This window comes from Tachysurus vachellii, chromosome 20, assembly GCF_030014155.1.
Source record: "Tachysurus vachellii isolate PV-2020 chromosome 20, HZAU_Pvac_v1, whole genome shotgun sequence".
In the NCBI taxonomy this organism is placed as follows: domain Eukaryota; kingdom Metazoa; phylum Chordata; class Actinopteri; order Siluriformes; family Bagridae; genus Tachysurus; species Tachysurus vachellii.
In genome coordinates, this window is record NC_083479.1 from 17,908,478 (window position 1) to 17,928,129 (window position 19,652).

At 43.6% G+C, this 19,652-nt stretch overlaps 1 protein-coding gene across 1 annotated transcript; it reads right to left on the reverse strand.

Annotated features, from left to right (window-relative positions):
- Window positions 1-158: 158 nt before the first annotated feature.
- dhx29 (DEAH (Asp-Glu-Ala-His) box polypeptide 29) lies at window positions 159-19,515 on the reverse strand. Its single transcript, XM_060895985.1, has 28 exons — window positions 19,251-19,515; window positions 16,986-17,065; window positions 16,591-16,704; window positions 16,365-16,494; window positions 16,116-16,255; window positions 15,415-15,543; window positions 15,207-15,333; window positions 14,804-14,959; window positions 14,518-14,689; window positions 13,617-13,737; window positions 13,190-13,518; window positions 12,569-12,845; window positions 11,546-11,689; window positions 10,787-10,963; window positions 10,522-10,662; window positions 9,245-9,389; window positions 9,029-9,149; window positions 8,664-8,748; window positions 8,483-8,571; window positions 8,251-8,379; window positions 7,274-7,349; window positions 6,642-6,866; window positions 6,025-6,161; window positions 5,730-5,820; window positions 4,711-4,983; window positions 4,154-4,285; window positions 754-850; window positions 159-526 (listed from the first exon to the last, which is right to left on the reverse strand). The coding sequence occupies exons 1-28, from the start codon at window positions 19,384-19,386 to the stop codon at window positions 468-470; spliced, it is 4,032 nt and encodes a 1,343-aa protein (XP_060751968.1). The 5' UTR covers window positions 19,387-19,515; the 3' UTR covers window positions 159-467.
- Between the last annotated feature and the right edge of the window lie 137 nt (window positions 19,516-19,652).

Genomic DNA, 19,652 nt, shown 5'->3' on the forward strand with positions numbered 1-19,652 from the left:
AATCAATTAATGCGATTCGTTTGGTTCGAATCATGCAATGATTAGTCTTATTTCTTTGTAAATTAATTCTGCATAATCACTATTGTGTAGATAACATCCAGTTATTTACAGATACACTGTAAGACAGGTAGTTTGCATAAAGTCAGTAATACATGAGCTCAGTGTTAAAATACTTTTTTATTTCGATTCGGTAACATTTACTGTATATAATACAAGAAAACTCCTCTCAATATCACATGATACAGATGAAACACTCCCAGCTAGAAGAGTAGCACCGTCACACACTGGGTCATGATTTAATAGATTCAAGTATTTATGCTTCCATGCTGTTTCTATAGATGTGTATTTTTTTTTCTGCTCACACACACAACAAGCTGATGAGCTTAAGTAGTCTTTAGAGCAGCCTTTTTTTTTTTTTTTTTTTTTTTTTTAAAAAAAAAAAAGACTTCAGCATGGACGCAGGAGCTTCAGCGTGGAATTTTCTCAGATTTAATCAACTCGAGAATGATCTGTATGGTCTTCTCATCTGAGGAAAGAGCACAAAATCTTAGTGACGGATGTGAACTCGTATAATTGTGAATTCAGTAACTTCTGTGTTTTTTTATTTTTGAGAAACATTACAGTAAACACATCAATTCATTTTTTTTTTTTTTTTTTAATAAGAGCACATAAAAACATGTCAAGGAGCTGGACCTGATTAAACCTAAACACACCATGATATTAAAGCTGGTCCTGAGTGTAGGTGTGACTTACCTTCCATACTCAGTTTAGGATTAGCCAGCTTTCTCTCCAACAGGGAGTCAAGGAGCTGACGCAGGTGTTTGAAGATCACACCGATTCGGACCGGGGCCTTGATGGGAAAATCAGCAGAATAACGACTCAGAGGACAGATCTATTAAAATTCTTCTGCACACAAGAGCTCACACAGTGACAGACGCACACCCAACTGACACAGTGACAGACACACACCCAACTGACACAGTGACAGACAGACGCACACCCAACCAACACAGTGACAGACAGACGCACACCCAACCGACACAGTGACAGACAGACGCACACCCAACCAACACAGTGACAGACAGACGCACACCCAACTGACACAGTGACAGACAGACGCACACCCAACTGACACAGTGACAGACAGACACACACCCAACTGACACAGTGACAGACAGACACACACCCAACTGACACAGTGACAGACAGACACACACCCAACTGACACAGTGACAGACAGACACACACCCAACCAACACAGTGACAGACAGACACACACCCAACTGACACAGTGACAGACAGACACACACCCAACCAACACAGTGACAGACAGACACACACCCAACTGACACAGTGACAGACGCACACCCAACCGACACAGTGACAGACAGACACACACCCAACTGACACAGTAACAGACACACACCCAACTGACACAGTGACAGACGCACACCCAACCGACACAGTGACAGACAGACACACACCCAACTGACACAGTAACAGACACACACCCAACTGACACAATGACAGACGCACACCGTACCAACACAGTGACAGACGCACACCCAACCGACACAGTGACAGACACACACCCAACTGACACAGTGACAGACGCACACCCAACCGACACAGTGACAGACGCACACCCAACTGACACAGTGACAGACGCACACCCAACTGACACAGTGACAGACACACACCCAGACACAGTGACAGACACACACCGTACCGACACAGTGACAGACGCACACCCAACCGACACAGTGACAGACGCACACCCAACTGACACAGTGACAGACGCACACCCAACCGACACAGTGACAGACGCACACCCAACTGACACAGTGACAGACGCACACCCAGACACAGTGACAGACGCACACTGAACCGACACAGTGACAGACGCACACCCAACCGACACAGTGACAGACGCACACCCAACCGACACAGTGACAGACGCACACCCAACCGACACAGTGACAGACGCACACCCAACTGACACAGTGACAGACACACACCCAACCGACACAGTGACAGACGCACACCCAACCGACACAGTGACAGACACACACCCAACTGACACAGTGACAGACAGACACACACCCAACTGACACAGTGACAGACAGACACACACCCAACCAACACAGTGACAGACAGACACACACCCAACTGACACAGTGACAGACAGACACACACCCAACCAACACAGTGACAGACAGACACACACCCAACTGACACAGTGACAGACGCACACCCAACCGACACAGTGACAGACACACACCCAACTGACACAGTGACAGACGCACACCCAACCGACACAGTGACAGACAGACACACACCCAACTGACACAGTAACAGACACACACCCAACTGACACAATGACAGACGCACACCGTACCAACACAGTGACAGACGCACACCCAACCGACACAGTGACAGACACACACCCAACTGACACAGTGACAGACGCACACCCAACCGACACAGTGACAGACGCACACCCAACTGACACAGTGACAGACGCACACCCAACTGACACAGTGACAGACACACACCCAGACACAGTGACAGACACACACCGTACCAACACAGTGACAGACGCACACCCAACCGACACAGTGACAGACGCACACCCAACTGACACAGTGACAGACGCACACCCAACCGACACAGTGACAGACGCACACCCAACTGACACAGTGACAGACGCACACCCAGACACAGTGACAGACGCACACTGAACCGACACAGTGACAGACGCACACCCAACCGACACAGTGACAGACGCACACCCAACCGACACAGTGACAGACGCACACCCAACCGACACAGTGACAGACGCACACCCAACTGACACAGTGACAGACACACACCCAACCGACACAGTGACAGACGCACACCCAACCGACACAGTGACAGACACACACCCAACTGACACAGTGACAGACGCACACCCAACCGACACAGTGACAGACACACACCCAACCGACACAGTGACAGACACACACCCAACCGACACAGTGACAGACGCACACCCAACTGACACAGTGACAGACGCACACCCAACTGACACAGTGACAGACACACACCCAGACACAGTGACAGACGCACACTGAACCGACACAGTGACAGACGCACACCGTACCGACACAGTGACAGACGCACACCGTACCGACACAGTGACAGACACACACCGTACCGACACAGTGACAGACACACACTGAACCGACACAGTGACAGACGCACACCGAACCGACACAGTGACAGACACACACCGTACCGACACAGTGACAGACACACACCGTACCGACACAGTGACAGACGCACACCCAGACACAGTGACAGACGCACACTGAACCGACACAGTGACAGACGCACACTGAACCGACACAGTGACAGACGCACACTGAACCGACACAGTGACAGACGCACACTGAACCGACACAGTGACAGACACACACTGAACCGACACAGTGACAGACGCACACTGAACCGACACAGTGACAGACGCACACTGAACCGACACAGTGACAGACGCACACTGAACCGACACAGTGACAGACGCACACTGAACCGACACAGTGACAGACGCACACTGAACCGACACAGTGACAGACGCACACCGTACCGACACAGTGACAGACGCACACCGTACCGACATAGTGACAGACGCACACCGTACCGACATAGTGACAGACGCACACCGTACCGACACAGTGACAGACGCACACCGTACCGACACAGTGACAGACGCACACCCAGACACAGTGACAGACGCACACCCAGACACAGTGACAGACGCACACTGAACCGACACAGTGACAGACGCACACTGAACCGACACAGTGACAGACGCACACTGAACCGACACAGTGACAGACGCATACCGTACCGACACAGTGACAGACGCACACCCAGACACAGTGACAGACGCACACTGAACCGACACAGTGACAGACGCACACTGAACCGACACAGTGACAGACGCATACCGTACCGAGATAGTGACAGACGCACACCCAGACACAGTGACAGACGCACACCCAGACACAGTGACAGACGCACACCGTACCGACACAGTGACAGACGCACACTGAACTGAGTGATTTGGATCATAAACAATAACTACTTAAAAAAACAAGCGCAGTCCGACCTGGAAGTGAATCCATCCGTCCACAGAGACGAGTCTCTCCCTGTGCTGAACATCGATGTCACCGCCGAAGAGCAGGATGGGGAACGGAGACGTGAGGGTGGTGTCACGCAAATATACCTTTGAATATTTCACCTGAGAGACAAAACAAGACCAAATTCCAAATTAAAAATCTATTATTAGCAAAAACTATTTAAATCTGTTGGTACATACATTTTGTTTGAACTTTGAGAAACAGGATCAAGCTGATGTAGAAAATCTGAATAAAGTAATAAGTCTGTAATTAAGAAATAATTGTGATATAAACCTGATAAGAAGACAAAACAATTTAAAAGTCCCATGTACATGGGTATGGATAGCTCAATCAGATACAATGAGCTAATTAACATTGATCTGTTAATAATGTTAGTGGACAGTAACAGAGTCTATCGAGCTCCAGGTGCAAACCGTAAGCTATGTACTGTGGATGAAAGTGATTATGACCTCAGAGTTTATCTGTATTTAGCACTCAGGCGTCCATTTTGCCCGTTTTGTATTCAGTAATATAGAAGCTGAGTCACCTTCTCTTGGTAGAGCAGCCAGCCGTGTGTCTGGAGGTTGCGGTTAACGGAGGATGGATGGACCTGTGCTTTTCCCTGCGGTGTCTCTGCCGTACAGGCTACACGCTCTTCAGGGAGGACCGACGGCACAGGTAGGACACGTCCTACGTTATCGTATACACCTGCGCTCAGCACGGCCACTACAACCGGCACTTCCTTTTTGGAGAACGGGGGTAAAGACTTACCGCACAGGCCGGTTTGCTGCACCATTCGGACAAGTTCCTGCTTCACGCTCTGAGCATAAAGAGAAAAAAAAAAATTAAATCACACACATTATAAAATCTAGCGTCTTGAGTTATTTGTATTACTTTTGTGATTATCTTTGATACCTAGTATATAAATTACTTATAACACTGCACATTTACGGAATTACGGTATATAAATTATGGAAGGAGTCTCCGGTGTTTACTCTAACTGCATGCACCACAATGTAATATATCCTTATGTAATATATCGTCGCTGTCGGGCGGAAACCTCGTATGTCCAAATTTTGTCAATGTCATATTTTTTCACATATCGATGCTATTGGTCAGTCCCCACGTGGGTCTGTTATTTTTACAAGTTATTAACCAATCTAAAGTCTTGAAAATAGCTTGAGCGCAAATCTCATAACTCCATTGGACACTTCAACTGTCCACCTCTTCCTCTCTCCGCCGGAGAGCTTCACGGCATATTTCTCCTCAAGAAGAGTCGCAACGAATCAACACGTCTTCTGAGGTAAATGTCTTCAAAACACTGGGCTCAAAGAAAAAAAAATCTTGACCCCCGCTAGTTCTGGTGCTCGTCTGAGGACAGGAATTTAGTGTAAGACAATCCACTGCAACGCGGACTAAACCCTGTGCACTGCAGATAAGGTACGGCGTTTTTTTAATTTCCTGAAAAATAACGGTTTTGGAGATACGAGGATTCCGCCTGACAGCGACGATATCATGATGCTTCTACCCTGAAGCATCTTGTATTTTTTATTGTTTTTTTGTCACCTCGATGGTCATGAGAGCGGTTCGGTTCAGGAAGTGTTTCCTGCAGTAGGACATTTCAGCATGCAGACCATCACGACTCGCGTTCTTCCAACTGGCAGAAAGGAAACAAACCGTGTAAACATCGTGGAAAACGCATCTAGGTCTAAAACCCAAAATGTTACGCCAAATTATATTCTTTAGTTCTGTTATTGTAATAACAAGGTTATTGTAGCCAAGAAATGGAGGTTTACAGCCACCAGTTTAGCGCTGTGCAATAATAAAGGGGTAAGTGATAAAAAGTGGTTTGTGAACTCACCCTTGGTAGGCATTATAGATGGTCAGATGGTCAGAATTGGCTGTTGCTAAAGCATCTTTGGCCAAGTTGGCTTCCTCCTTCCTGTTCATGGGAGTGGAGAACGGAGACTTTTCCGACATGGCGGCTGCTATGGTGGCCTGCAAGTCCAAAAAGAAAGATACTAAAGAATCAAAATGATCTAAATGATCAAAATGAGTGTGTTGCACTGCAAGCATCTTCATCTTCATCTTCATCGTGTTCCTCCTATATGTGATATTTTATTGTAAATGTGAGCTGGTAATCCACAGCGAAAGGAGGCAGTGTGATGGTTTATAACGTAAAGTTGGCGAAGCGAGTCATGTAACCATGGAAACGAACAGCTAAAGACGGTGTAGATTAGTTGTTAGATCCAGAAGAATTAAGTGTAATATTATAGTATTCATACTATATTGTCTTGTGTGTTATGAAGTGATCATAAAGGCCGCATATAATAATGTGTATAATATAATGTATAATATTATTAATATAATAATGGTGTACAAATTTAAAAATGAAGCGGTGTGTGAACAGGATCTCCAGACAGACTTCATACATGGATTTCTATTTCACGTTTCTCAACATTAAACCCCTGAACTCACAACCGCCTCCAGACAGCCCAGGATGGCACCGAAGATGAGCATCTTGCCGATCTTTGCGTTGACGGGCAGCGAGGCGAGGTGAAGCCCGAGAGGTGTGAGGGTGTAACTCTCCCTGTGACACGCACCGATCTTTCTCAACACGCCCACGGCGTTACACACAGCCTGCTGAGGCGGGGCGTCCAGAGCACAAGACAGGAAGTCCTCTGGTGAGCCGTACTCACACTTCTAAACACAAAGACAGACAGTAGAGCGTCGAGGTGAGGTGTTGTAATGTATATTGGGTGCGAAAGTAAAGTAAATGATCGGACGGTTGTACACAATATCGTCATTCAATAGATCTGGCCAGGTTCTATATTTCAGGTTTGTGTTTGCATGAAATAAGCTCCGCCCCCAGAGCTACTCGGATCGCACTTCCTTTTCCTTAAAAGGTGACTGACTAAACAAGGAGGATTTTAACAGGGAAGTTCATGACAAGCCGAGTATAATCAAGCTACGTGTGTGTGTGTGTGTGTGAGAGAGAGAGAAAGAGACATACATCAACCACAAAAAAGACATGAATTATAATATGTATGAATTTAACAGTAGAAAAAGCCTCTGCATCTATAAGTGAGACAACATTCAGTGTGTGTTACCATGATGTGAAGACAGAGCTCCTCGAGCGGCACTCTGAGGATCTCCGGTTTCGAGTAATCTACAAAACTGTTAAACCTGCACAGAGAGAAAACACTGCTGTTTCACTTCTCTTCACCTTCCTGGATCCTTCTGTGCAAATTCAGTTAAGATCATGAATATGTAAATAATCTAATTAGGATGATTTTACTTTTAAAAAAAAAAAAAAAAAAAAAAAAAGGGTATTTGCTTATTATTACATGCAATTAATCACGTCATTTAATAAACAATTCATTTAATTACAAGAAATAAGCTCAAATAATTAAACTCGTCTATAAAAGTATTATACAATAATTATACAGACCTAAAAAAATACTAAAAATGTAGGAAACCGTTCAACAAACCGAACAAACGATTAAAATTAGAACTATGGAGGAGACATCTGTAAAATAAATAAATAAATAAAATAAAATAAATAAATAAATCAAGCAGAGCGCTGAGTCTTGTGCCGCTTCACACACACACTGAAATTTTCTCTGTCTCTCTTACACACGCACAGACACACCCACATATACACACCCGCACAGACACACCCGCACAGACACACCCGCACAGACACACCCGCACAGACACACCCGCACAGACACACCCGCACAGACACACCCGCACAGACACACCCGCACAGACACACCCGCACAGACACAGAAATTCACACACAGACACAGAAATTCACACACAGACACAGAAATTCACACACAGACACAGAAATTCACACACAGACACAGACACAGAAATTCACACACAGACACAGAAATTCACACACACACACACACACACACATTCTCACAGACGTTCAGTTTCTCTCTCTCTTTCTCTCTCACACACACACACACACACACACACAGACACACACAGACATTCTCACAAACACTGGCTTCTCTCACACGTTCTCTTACACGCACAGACGTTCACATGCACAGACACACTTACTGACACACACCTGGTTTTAGTGTAGAGTCGGAAGCAGAAGCCGTTTTGGACGCGTCCTGCTCTGCCCTGTCTCTGAACTGCGCTCGCTTTACTCACAAACGTTTCCACCAGCGAGCTCATCTGACTGCCTTCATGATACCTGAACACACACAAACACACACAAAAATGATTTCTTGGATAACTACTCTTTCATTCTATTAAATAAATGTGACTCTAAAGGTGTTAATAATGTGCTGCCTCACCGATTTTCTTTCGTTTTCCCCGTGTCGATGACGAAAACCACATCTGGAATGGTGACTCCGGTCTCAGCGATGTTTGTAGACAGAACAATCTGAAACACAAACACACAGAATATTTACACACTCCTCTGCTGAGCCTTACAGTACATCCTAAACAGAGCCCGGGATCTGAGGCATGCAATACCTTCCTGACTCCAGCAGGAGGCAGTGTGAATGCTGCAGCCTGGTCCTGAGACGAGAGCGTAGAGTGTAGAGCTACCAGTTTATACCTACAGCAAAATATAACAAAAAGCAAATCTCTGGGATACAAAACAAGATCATACCCATAACCATTGCTGACCAATAACTGCACGCGGCAAAAGTTTTGGCCCCCAAACTATGTTAGCAGCCGCTAACATTTATAACGTCTTAATTTGAATTACACTACTAAGTACTAATAATAAATATATATATATATACGTATATATATATACGTATATATATATAGATTTAAATATTTTTGGAACTGAACACTGGTTAATACGAACGCAGTATTGTGTGAAGTATCACCTGTTCTTACAGCTGAACCTCTTATCAGTGGTGAGAAGGTCATGGAGCTGCTGAATGTGAGCCAGTCCAGGCAGGAAGACCAGCACTGCACCACCTAAGACTGCAAACTGAGGTGATTTATCTGAAACACACAATCACATTTAACTCCTGTTAAAGCCCCTCGCTGTGTGTGCTGATAATACAGTGTTAAAAATTCAAAGGAAACCCAAAGGGTACCCAAGTAAACAAGAAGCTCCAGGATGAGCTCCATGTTGATCTTGTTGGGGTTCATGCGCTGCAGAACATGACGTGTTTGGATGCTAAAACTATCCAGCTCTGGTCCAAGATCCAAGCTTGAGCCGGGGTCCCGTACGATCGTCTCCTGATGACGACATAAACGTGTAGCATGTTAAACGTACGCCGTGTAAGTCACAGATACGTAATGCTAAGTCCTAGGATACAGACTTACTACTATTACTCTTAAAAATAAAAAAGGTAGCAACTTTTGGTTTGTTCAAGTTCTAATTAGAACCATACAACACAGGGGCTTTTTACACCTGGTCACTTTGTGTGTTTTCTGTGATCAGATAGCTATCCGATGGTAAAAAGACCAGGTCTAAATGCCCTCCCAAACGTTTTCAAGACGGATATAAATCCGACGGCTCAAACCACTTCAGGAGGTGGTCTGGGACGCATTTCATATGAAACTGGACAGGTGTAAATGAATGTGGTTGTTCAACCCACATACGTCAGCGCTATACCCCTTCCAAACGGAAGTACGTCACTCACAAGTGATCTTTCACCCAGGCGTCTCGTCGGGTCTTAAAATGCGCTGCTGCTGCCAGCGAAAATAACGAGTTTTTTTCGTCTTCTTTTTGATTGCATTCTGAAAACCGCATACACCAAAGTGTGATCTGTTTCAATAAGCCCCCGGGAATGAGGTAAAATATATTTGCATTTTGGGCGGGAGTAGAAAGATCAGATCGATATCCGATACGCCGAGACGCATTTATGTGGCCTAATGTAAATGGAACAGTTTTAACAAATCAGATAGCTATCAGATCAGAGAAAACACATGAAGTGACCGGGTGTAAAAAGGCCCACAGGGTGCTGGGAGTCAAGAAGAGTCAAATTTTACACAGCTCCACATGTGTTATATGTTAAATCTCTTCAGGTCTTTACTTTATTTACATGAAAGGTCAAGATAATCTAAAAATAATATATAATGTCAAAACAATAGTAATGAGTCAGATTTATTTCATTATGAGTTTATTTACTATATCAGATACACAGTGGGTGAAACGTCCCGTTAAACCATGTGGAATATTTCTGAAACTAAAGTTTCTCGGTGATTCAGTGTTTTTCATTTCTCAAAGAATTTTTCAAATAGAAAATGAGAGATTTCCATTCGAGATAGAGTTCATGACAACCATCAAGACAACAGTGGAAAGTTTTAGCGGTAATTCAGGTAGAAATCAGCCTTAAATGAGACTGTGTATTTTTTTTGGACCTACCTGGTACTGCACAGTCCTTCCTCCTTTCTGTGTGACACAGACACTGATCTCCTCCTCTTCCTCCACAAACCTCTGACTGTATTCAGAGTCCTGGTCCAACACGTAACCCGTCTCCTCCACGATGTCCTCCAAGTGGAACACCTAACACAAAAAAGGAGCAGAACACACAACACACACTCTCATATCACTCAGTGTTATACTACAACACATTTGAGTCATTGCATTAGGGGAGCTTAAAAGCAGGGGAGCAGTAAATCAGACTCACCTCTACAGGAAAGGTCTTGCCGGGGATGGTGACGACGGGGCAGCGGTTAAAATAACGGGCAAATTTGTCGCAGTCCACTGTAGCACTCATGAGGATGAGTCGCAGGTCAGAACGCTTGTAAATCACATTCTTGAGGATGGTGAGGAGGAAATCTGACTGCACGCTGCGCTCATGGACCTGCACAAGTTAGAACACAATGAACAGTATTAAAAAAACTGCAGCTTCAGAAATCATGAGGCTCAAGGATTAAAGTGGAAAAAAGTGAATTAAAGAAGTAAAGAGTAACATGGTAACTGGTCACTGTAACTGGTTTATCAGAGTGTGTGTGTGTGTGTGTGTGTGTGTATATGTATATGTGTGTGTGTATGTGCGTGCGTGCGTGTGTATGTATGTGTGTTTGTGTGTATGTTTGTATATGTACGTGTGTGTGTATATGTATGTGTGTGTCTATGTATATGTGTGTGTATGTGCGTGCGTGCGTGTGTATGTATGTGTTTGTGTGTGTATGTGTGTGTGTGTGCGTGCGTGTGTATATATGTGTGCGCGCGTGTGTGTATGCTCGCGTGTGTGTGTGTGCGCGTGTGTGTATGTATGTGTGTGTTTGTGTGTGTGTGTGTTTATGTGTGTGCATGTGTGTACATGTGTGTGTGCGTGTGTGTGTGTGTGCGCGTGTGTGTGTGTGTGTATGTATGTGTGTGTTTGTGTGTGTATGTGTGCATGTGTGTACATGTGTGTGTGTGTGTGTGTACGTGTGTGTACCTCGTCCACAATAATGTGTGTGATGGAGGACAGGAGTGGGTCCTGTTGTAGTTTCCTCAGTAGGACACCAGTAGTACAGTAAAGCAGTCGAGTGGAAGCACTTGAGCGGTTCTCCATCCGGATCTGATATCCACACAGTGAGTTCTGCAAACACACACACACACACAATATATATAAGATATATATATATATATATATATATATATATATATATATATATATATATATATATATATATATATATATATATATATATATCTATACAGTGTGTGTATATTATATATATATATATATATATATATATATATATACACACACACACACACACACTATATATACACTATAAGGAACATGTATAAGGAACATTGTGTACATTAATATTAATAATATTATTATATTCCTTCTATTGAAACATGAATACACTCATACTGAAATATTTGTGACGTGTTTAGCGATACTAATGCAAATTCCTCGGTTGTATTTTCTTCATTTCTGTGAAACATTAGCCAACATCACTGACAATTTTATTGCTAGCACAGTTACGTTGATGCTTGATACTAGGAAAAATCTTAAACATGATGCTTAACAGTTAGGTTTCACTGTTGCTAAAAAAATCAAAGAGCTTCATAGCTCATTCATTGTTTTCTAGTGAGAGTCATTGTTATATTAATAAGAAAGTTCAAGCAAGAAAAAGACAAAAGTACCAGAACACAGTACAGTGCTCAGCTAGTCCCAGAACAGTGCTCTGCTAGTTAGCAATCTATGAGATGATGAGCACGATGGCATTGCAGGCAGTAATTAACATTGATATCAAGATATTAATGGATTGATATCCATTAACACTGAACGTTGATATCAAGCTACTGTGTTATATTACATACTCAGATATTACCTGAGTAAGTATACAGTATAAGCTTTTCATTCCCATTTACATCAGTGCATTCTGATGACTTTCTATTTTAAGAAAAATGACAGACAAAGAAGCCAAAATACAACTTGTTCTGCCTCAGATTCCATCCTTACCTTGCTCCCCGGTTGGTCCTCGCTCCCCAGCTCCTGATTAACTCTGTTAGCGAGGCTCATGGCGGAGATCCTCCTTGGCTGAGTGACCACCACATTACACTGCTTTGTTTTCTCCTCTTCTTTTCCCAGCACCTCCTCCAGGATGAACTGGGGAATTTGGGTGCTTTTTCCGCTGCCCGTCTCTCCCGCAATGACCACCACGCGGTGGCACTGTAGAGCCTCGAGCACTCTTGCGCGGTGCTGAAACATAGGGAGGCGCTGGCGCTCGGGCAACAACCTTGCGTGAGCGTGAATAGAAAATAAGTTAAATATAATGTAACTATAATGAGTATAATCGGTATAGTCTCTAGAAATCCTCATTTCTGATTGGTTGGCAAGCATACAGATTTTATTTTACCAGGACGCCGGTCTATTGCAGGGCTAAATAATCATCACTGATAGAAAATGCTACACAAAACAGTGTAAAGAATTTGGTACAACTAGGATTGCCTAGACGAGGCATCCAGAAAAAAAAAGGGTCCTACCACATGCTACCACCACCATGCTTTACTGTAACTCTGACATTAAAGGGTGAACCAAGACAAATCAGATACCACACATTTAACATTAGTAATTAACAACCTGAGTGCTAGCTGTGAGCCCCGGAGCTTTGAAAAGAGTGAGCGGGACTTTTCTTCCTCCTCTTTCTCTTTCTTCTGGTCCACTATTTCCTCCTCTTCCATGTCAGCCAAAGTTTCCCACGAGTCCTCAGTGCAGTGGGAGGGGCTTGAGTCTGTGGGGCAGGACTCCGATTGCGTCTGCTGCTGTTTGATGCGAGCGAGGAGGCGGGAGATGAACTGATCCCGTGGTTTGTTGATGGCTGAACGAGTGCGTTCCTCCTGCTGCTGCTCTCCATCACGCCACTCCAACCAAACGTCTCGGTACGGAGGAGGGAGGAGCTGATGGACAGACTAAGAGAGAGGGAACATGCAGATATGGATTTCTCACACAGGTCACACTGGATCCAGCTATAAAGAAGGGGCTTGAGCCAGACGGTTGTTCCACCCACCTGCCCTTTCACCAGTTTATACAGAGCAAGAGTGGCACCTAAATGCTGCGCCTGCATGCTGTCCTCGGTCAGGATGGTGGTACAAACCTCGAACACATCATCTGGCCTTTGAATACGCACCCTGACACAAATACACACACAACTATTTAAGATCAAACAAAAATAAAGCCATTTTAACCAAAATCTATAAGCAACATTTATCATTGTTTATGCTGTACATTAACACTACATCGTATTACACCATGTTATTTTATACACCATGTAAGAGCAACAAAATATAGATTTGAATCTTTTCTCTGTATTTGGATCAGGATTTAGATTTGAATCTTTTCTCTGTATTTGGATCAGAATTTAGATTTGAATCTTTTCTCTGTATTTGGATCAGGATTTAGATTTGAATCTTTTCTCTGTATTTGGATCAGAATTTAGATTTGAATCTTTTCTCTGTATTTGGATCAGAATTTAGATTTGAATCTTTTCTCTGTATTTGGATCAGAATTTAGATTTGAATCTTTTTGTTCAGATCAGGAATTAGATTTGAATCTTTTTGTTTGGATCAGGATTTAGGTTTAAATCTTTTTGTTCGGATCAGGATTTAATTTTGAATCTTTTCAGTCTTTCTGGATTGCGATTTAAATTGAAATCTTTCTACATTTAGATTTGAATCTTTTATGGAAAAGAAAATACTAAGATTATTTTAGTTTATTACTGGTTACAACATATTCTAATAATAATAATATTCAGATTCTAATAATGATTTTCTTTCAAATCAAAAGATTTCGTTTCATTATTTATGAAGTCTGGATGAAATCTTCACAGTGTTGTACAAAACTAAATGCCAAATACACCATAAAAGAGTAATTTTTTCAGTATAAATATGAATTATAATGATTTGACTGACTTGCACTTCCAGTATCTTCCAGCTGGAACTTTCTGGAAAGACGGCGCTGGGCTTTTAGGCAGGTTCTTCCTGCACCAGTCGATCAGGAACTGTTTGGGTGACTTTCCCGTCCAGCTGCGTCCTGTGTAATCGAAATCACGGATGTCCTTCGGCTCCGTCTTCGTCTTCTCGGCTGATCGCCGGATGCACAGATTGTGAAGTTGTTGTAAAGATCGATTGAAAAATCTACACAGTCCACAAAGTACACAGTCATAACTATGTGTCAGTGTTAAAGTATAATGCTTACGTTTCACGTCTGGCGTTTTATTGGCTTGTTCGAACAGGTTGAGGTTCAGCTCGTCGTTCCCGGCAGCCAAAGCAGGAGGTTTTTTCTCTATTTTAGGAACTTCTGTCACTTTGATCGCCGGGTTAAACAGCGGATGAGACTCCAGCGGCTTCATCTCTAAATAAAACAGAGACATTTTCATCACCAATGATGATGTATTGATATGAAATGGTGGGTTAATGGGATTGTGAACTGGACAGTTAGTTGGGTTCGCTATATTCTCTATACAGAAGAATAGAAGCCTTTATTTTGTCACATATACATTACAGCAAAATGAATTTATTTCTTCGCATATCCCAACTTCGTTTATGAGTGAAATTAATGCGTGTAACTTAGGTGACGCGATGATGAATAAACAGCGTACCTTGCTGTATGACCCGGATGCGGTCCTGTGCACTCCGCTGTCCTGCTTTATCTTTCTTGGCTTTAGCGTCTGAGGCTAACTCCCTCGCGTCGTACAGCTGAGCCGTTAGCGCCAGATAGCGATCGTTCTGGAGAGAGATAGTATGTACGTGTCATCATCTAATGCCGAAGCTGTCTGTGAAGCAAAGTCTGGTTAAATACTGACTTACAGGATCAAATTTTTTGTCTGTGTCTGGGCTGTGAGAGCTGTCTCCGTTCCTCTCCTCCTCTTCCTCACTGCTCTCCTGTTCTGCATATCTGAGAATCCACTCCTTCATACTCATCGCTTCATCCTTCACCTAAAACAGTTCAGGTCACATTTACTTAGATTTACTACTAAAATAAGTATGGACATTTTTCACCAAACTACAAAACGGCAAATGATTTGAAACTTTTTTTTTTTTGTTTAATATGGATTTAGATTTGAATCTTTTTTTGAATCAGGATTTAGCTCTGGATCTTTTTGGATTTTGTCAGGATTTAGATCTGAATCTTTTCTTTTTCTTTTGGATCAGGATTTAGTTTAGATTTTTTTGGATCAGAGTTTAAATTCGAATTTATTTTTTGTATCAGGATTTAGATCTGGATTTTTTTTGTTTTATCAGGATTTAGATCTGGATTTTTTTTGTTTTATCAGGATTTAGATCTGTATTTTTTTTTGTTTTATCAGGATTTAGATCTGTATTTTTTTTTGTTTTATCAGGATTTAGATCTGTATTTTTTTTTTGTTTTATCGGGATTTAGAGCTGAATCTTTTCTTTTGGATCAGGATTTAGATTTAAATCCTTCTGCATCTGGATCAGGATTTAGAAATGAATTTTGTTCGAATCTTGTTCCATCCCACAGTCCATCAGTAACTCGAGTGTTTAACCTTTGCTCTTTGCTTCTCCTCAGGTTTGGGGCTCTGGATCACTTTTTGGCTTTTCTCTTGTTGCTGATCCTGAAATTTGGCTCGGCCTTTACTGCTCTCCTGTTCACATAAACTCTGGCTGAATCCCTCCGGCAGCTCGTCTTTCAACAGAAGAGTGAAGAAGGAGTAAGTTATCGTGCAGTTTGTGTTATCGTTAACGTGTGCTACAGATAACAATTAGTCCTGTTTCATCAGGTTCGGATATTTTACCGTCTCTGAGATTGAGACACAGCCAGTCGAGCGCTGAGTGGAGATCGCCTCCGTACAACAAGCTGCTCTTCATGGCGTCCTCGATGTGCTGCGTCTTAAAGCCGAACTTCTGCAGAGCCGTGTATAGATCCTACACACAACCAAGCCTTTAGTCAACACACGTTTAGTCCATCACTACACACACACTCTGTCTCAAGCTCAGGATGTATTAAAACACCTTCCTCACCAGCAGCTTTTTAGATGTGATTCTGCCGGATACGGGTCCTCTGTCTGCATGCTCCTGTCTGTGATCATTAACCAGCTTGATGATTTTCTTCTCCAGATCAGGATGAATAACAACCTTCAGAATAAAGCAGTGCAGAAAATATACAAATACTACATCCATTATTCTGTCAGTGACCAACAATAAAGATAGACAGATGAACAGAGATATAGAGAGAGAGAGAGAGAGAGAGAGAGAGAGACAGACAGTCAGATATAACAGACTAAAACATACAAGCATAGAGAGAGACAGAGAAAGTGTGTGTGAGAGAGTGTGTGTGAGTGAGAGAGAGAGAGAGAACACTAACTACTAAATCTCCTGACATGTATAAACAGACAGTACAGATGTTTATTCCTTACTTTGAGCACTGATTTGTCCGCAGCTCCGCTGTTATCTCCCTGTGAGGAGTTGCTGCTGGAAAGGCTGTAGGTTTTTGGTGCTAAAATAAATAACAGAAACTCAGAAAAGTCCTGCAGAGTATACAGGTGTAGTGTAGTGTGTACAGGTGTAGTGTGTAAATGTGTAGTGTAGTATGTACAGGTGTAGTGTGTACAGGTGTTGTGTAGTGTGTAAATGTGTAGTGTGTACAGGTGTTGTGTAGTGGGTACATGGGTAGTGTAGTGTGTACAGGTGTAGTGTAGTGTGTACAGGGGTAGTGTAGTGTGTACAGGGGTAGTGTGTAAATGTGTAGTGTAGTATGTACAGGTGTAGTGTGTACAGGTGTAGTGTAGTGTGTACAGGGGTAGTGTAGTGTGTACAGGGGTAGTGTAGTGTGTACAGGGGTAGTGTAGTGTGTACAGGGGTAGTGTAGTGTGTACAGGGGTAGTGTAGTGTGTACAGGGGTAGTGTAGTGTGTACAGGGGTAGTGTAGTGTGTACAGGGGTAGTGTGTACAGGTGTTGTGTAGTGTGTACAGGTGTAGTGTAGTGTGTACAGGGGTAGTGTAGTGTGTACAGGGGTAGTGTAGTGTGTACAGGGGTAGTGTAGTGTGTACAGGGGTAGTGTAGTGTGTACAGGGGTAGTGTAGTGTGTACAGGGGTAGTGTAGTGTGTACAGGGGTAGTGTAGTATGTACAGGTGTAGTGTGTACAGGTGTTGTGTAGTGTGTACAGGGGTAGTGTAGTGTGTACAGGGGTAGTGTAGTGTGTACAGGGGTAGTGTAGTGTGTAAATGTGTAGTGTAGTATGTACAGGTGTAGTGTGTACAGGTGTAGTGTAGTGTGTACAGGTGTAGTGTAGTGTGTACAGGGGTAGTGTAGTGTGTACAGGGGTAGTGTGTACAGGTGTAGTGTAGTGTGTACAGGTGTTGTGTAGTGTGTACAGGTGTAGTGTAGTGTGTACAGGGGTAGTGTAGCGTGTACAGGGGTAGTGTAGCGTGTACAGGGGTAGTGTAGCGTGTACAGGGGTAGTGTAGCGTGTACAGGGGTGGTGTAGCGTGTACAGGTGTGGTGTAGCGTGTACAGGTGTGGTGTAGCGTGTACAGGTGTGGTGTAGCGTGTACAGGTGTGGTGTAGCGTGTACAGGGGTGGTGTAGCGTGTACAGGGGTGGTGTAGCGTGTACAGGGGTGGTGTAGCGTGTACAGGGGTGGTGTAGCGTGTACAGGTGTGGTGTAGCGTGTACAGGTGTGGTGTAGCGTGTACAGGTGTGGTGTAGCGTGTACAGGTGTGGTGTAGCGTGTACAGGTGTGGTGTAGTGTGTACAGGTGTGGTGTAGTGTGTACAGGTGTGGTGTAGTGTGTACAGGTGTGGTGTAGTGTGTACAGGTGTGGTGTAGTGTGTACAGGGGTAGTGTAGCGTGTACAGGGGTAGTGTAGTGTGTACAGGTGTAGTGTAGTGTGTACAGGTGTAGTGTAGTGTGTACAGGTGTAGTGTAGTGTGTACAGGGCTAGTGTAGTGTGTACAGGGCTAGTGTAGTGTGTACAGGGGTAGTGTAGTGTGTACAGGGGTAGTGTAGTGTGTACAGGGGTAGTGTAGTGTGTACAGGGCTAGTGTAGTGTGTACAGGGGTAGTGTAGTGTGTACAGGGGTAGTGTAGTGTGTACAGGGCTAGTGTAGTGTGTACAGGGGTAGTGTAGTGTGTACAGGGCTAGTGTAGTGTGTACAGGGCTAGTGTAGTGTGTAAATGTGTAGTGTAGTATGTACAGGTGTAGTGTGTACAGGTGTAGTGTAGTGTGTACAGGTGTAGTGTAGTGTGTACAGGTGTAGTGTAGTGTGTACAGGTGTAGTGTAGTGTGTACAGGTGTAGTGTAGTGTGTACAGGTGTAGCGTGTACAGGTGTAGTGTAGCGTGTACAGGTGTAGTGTAGCGTGTACAGGTGTAGTGTAGCGTGTACAGGTGTAGTGTAGCGTGTACAGGTGTAGTGTAGTGTGTACAGGTGTAGTGTAGTGTGTACAGGTGTAGTGTAGTGTGTACAGGTGTAGTGTAGTGTGTACAGGTGTAGTGTAGTGTGTACAGGTGTAGTGTAGTGTGTACAGGTGTAGTGTAGTGTGTACAGGGGTAGTGTAGTGTGTACAGGTGTAGTGTAGCGTGTACAGGTGTAGTGTAGTGTGTACAGGTGTAGTGTAGTGTGTACAGGTGTAGTGTAGTGTGTACAGGTGTAGTGTAGTGTTTATTTAAACAGCACCAAACCTTTAGTTTTACTGCAGTTTGTTTTCTGCTGCTGTTGTAGTTGTTGTTGTTGTAGCTGTTGTTGTTTCTTTGCTGCAGTATCTGGAGCTTCAGTTGTTGAGCTGACAGACCCGGACTTCTTCTTCTTCCCCCCCATGATGAATAAAGAACCAAAACCCAGGAGTCTGAAGCAGAACTCAGGATTAAAAATATTAATTTATAATGAGAATGGTCCTCTGGTCCACACGCGCAGCTCTGTGGAGCGGTGTGAAGCCGGCTCGGGTTCTGCTTCAAAATAAAAGTCTCACAACTCGAACATTTGAATACATACACTAATTAATGGAAAAATAGCTAAAAATATGTGTGAAAAAGATCAGCAGAAATCGTCGGATTTTCTACTAAGAATTTAAAAAACTCTTAAAG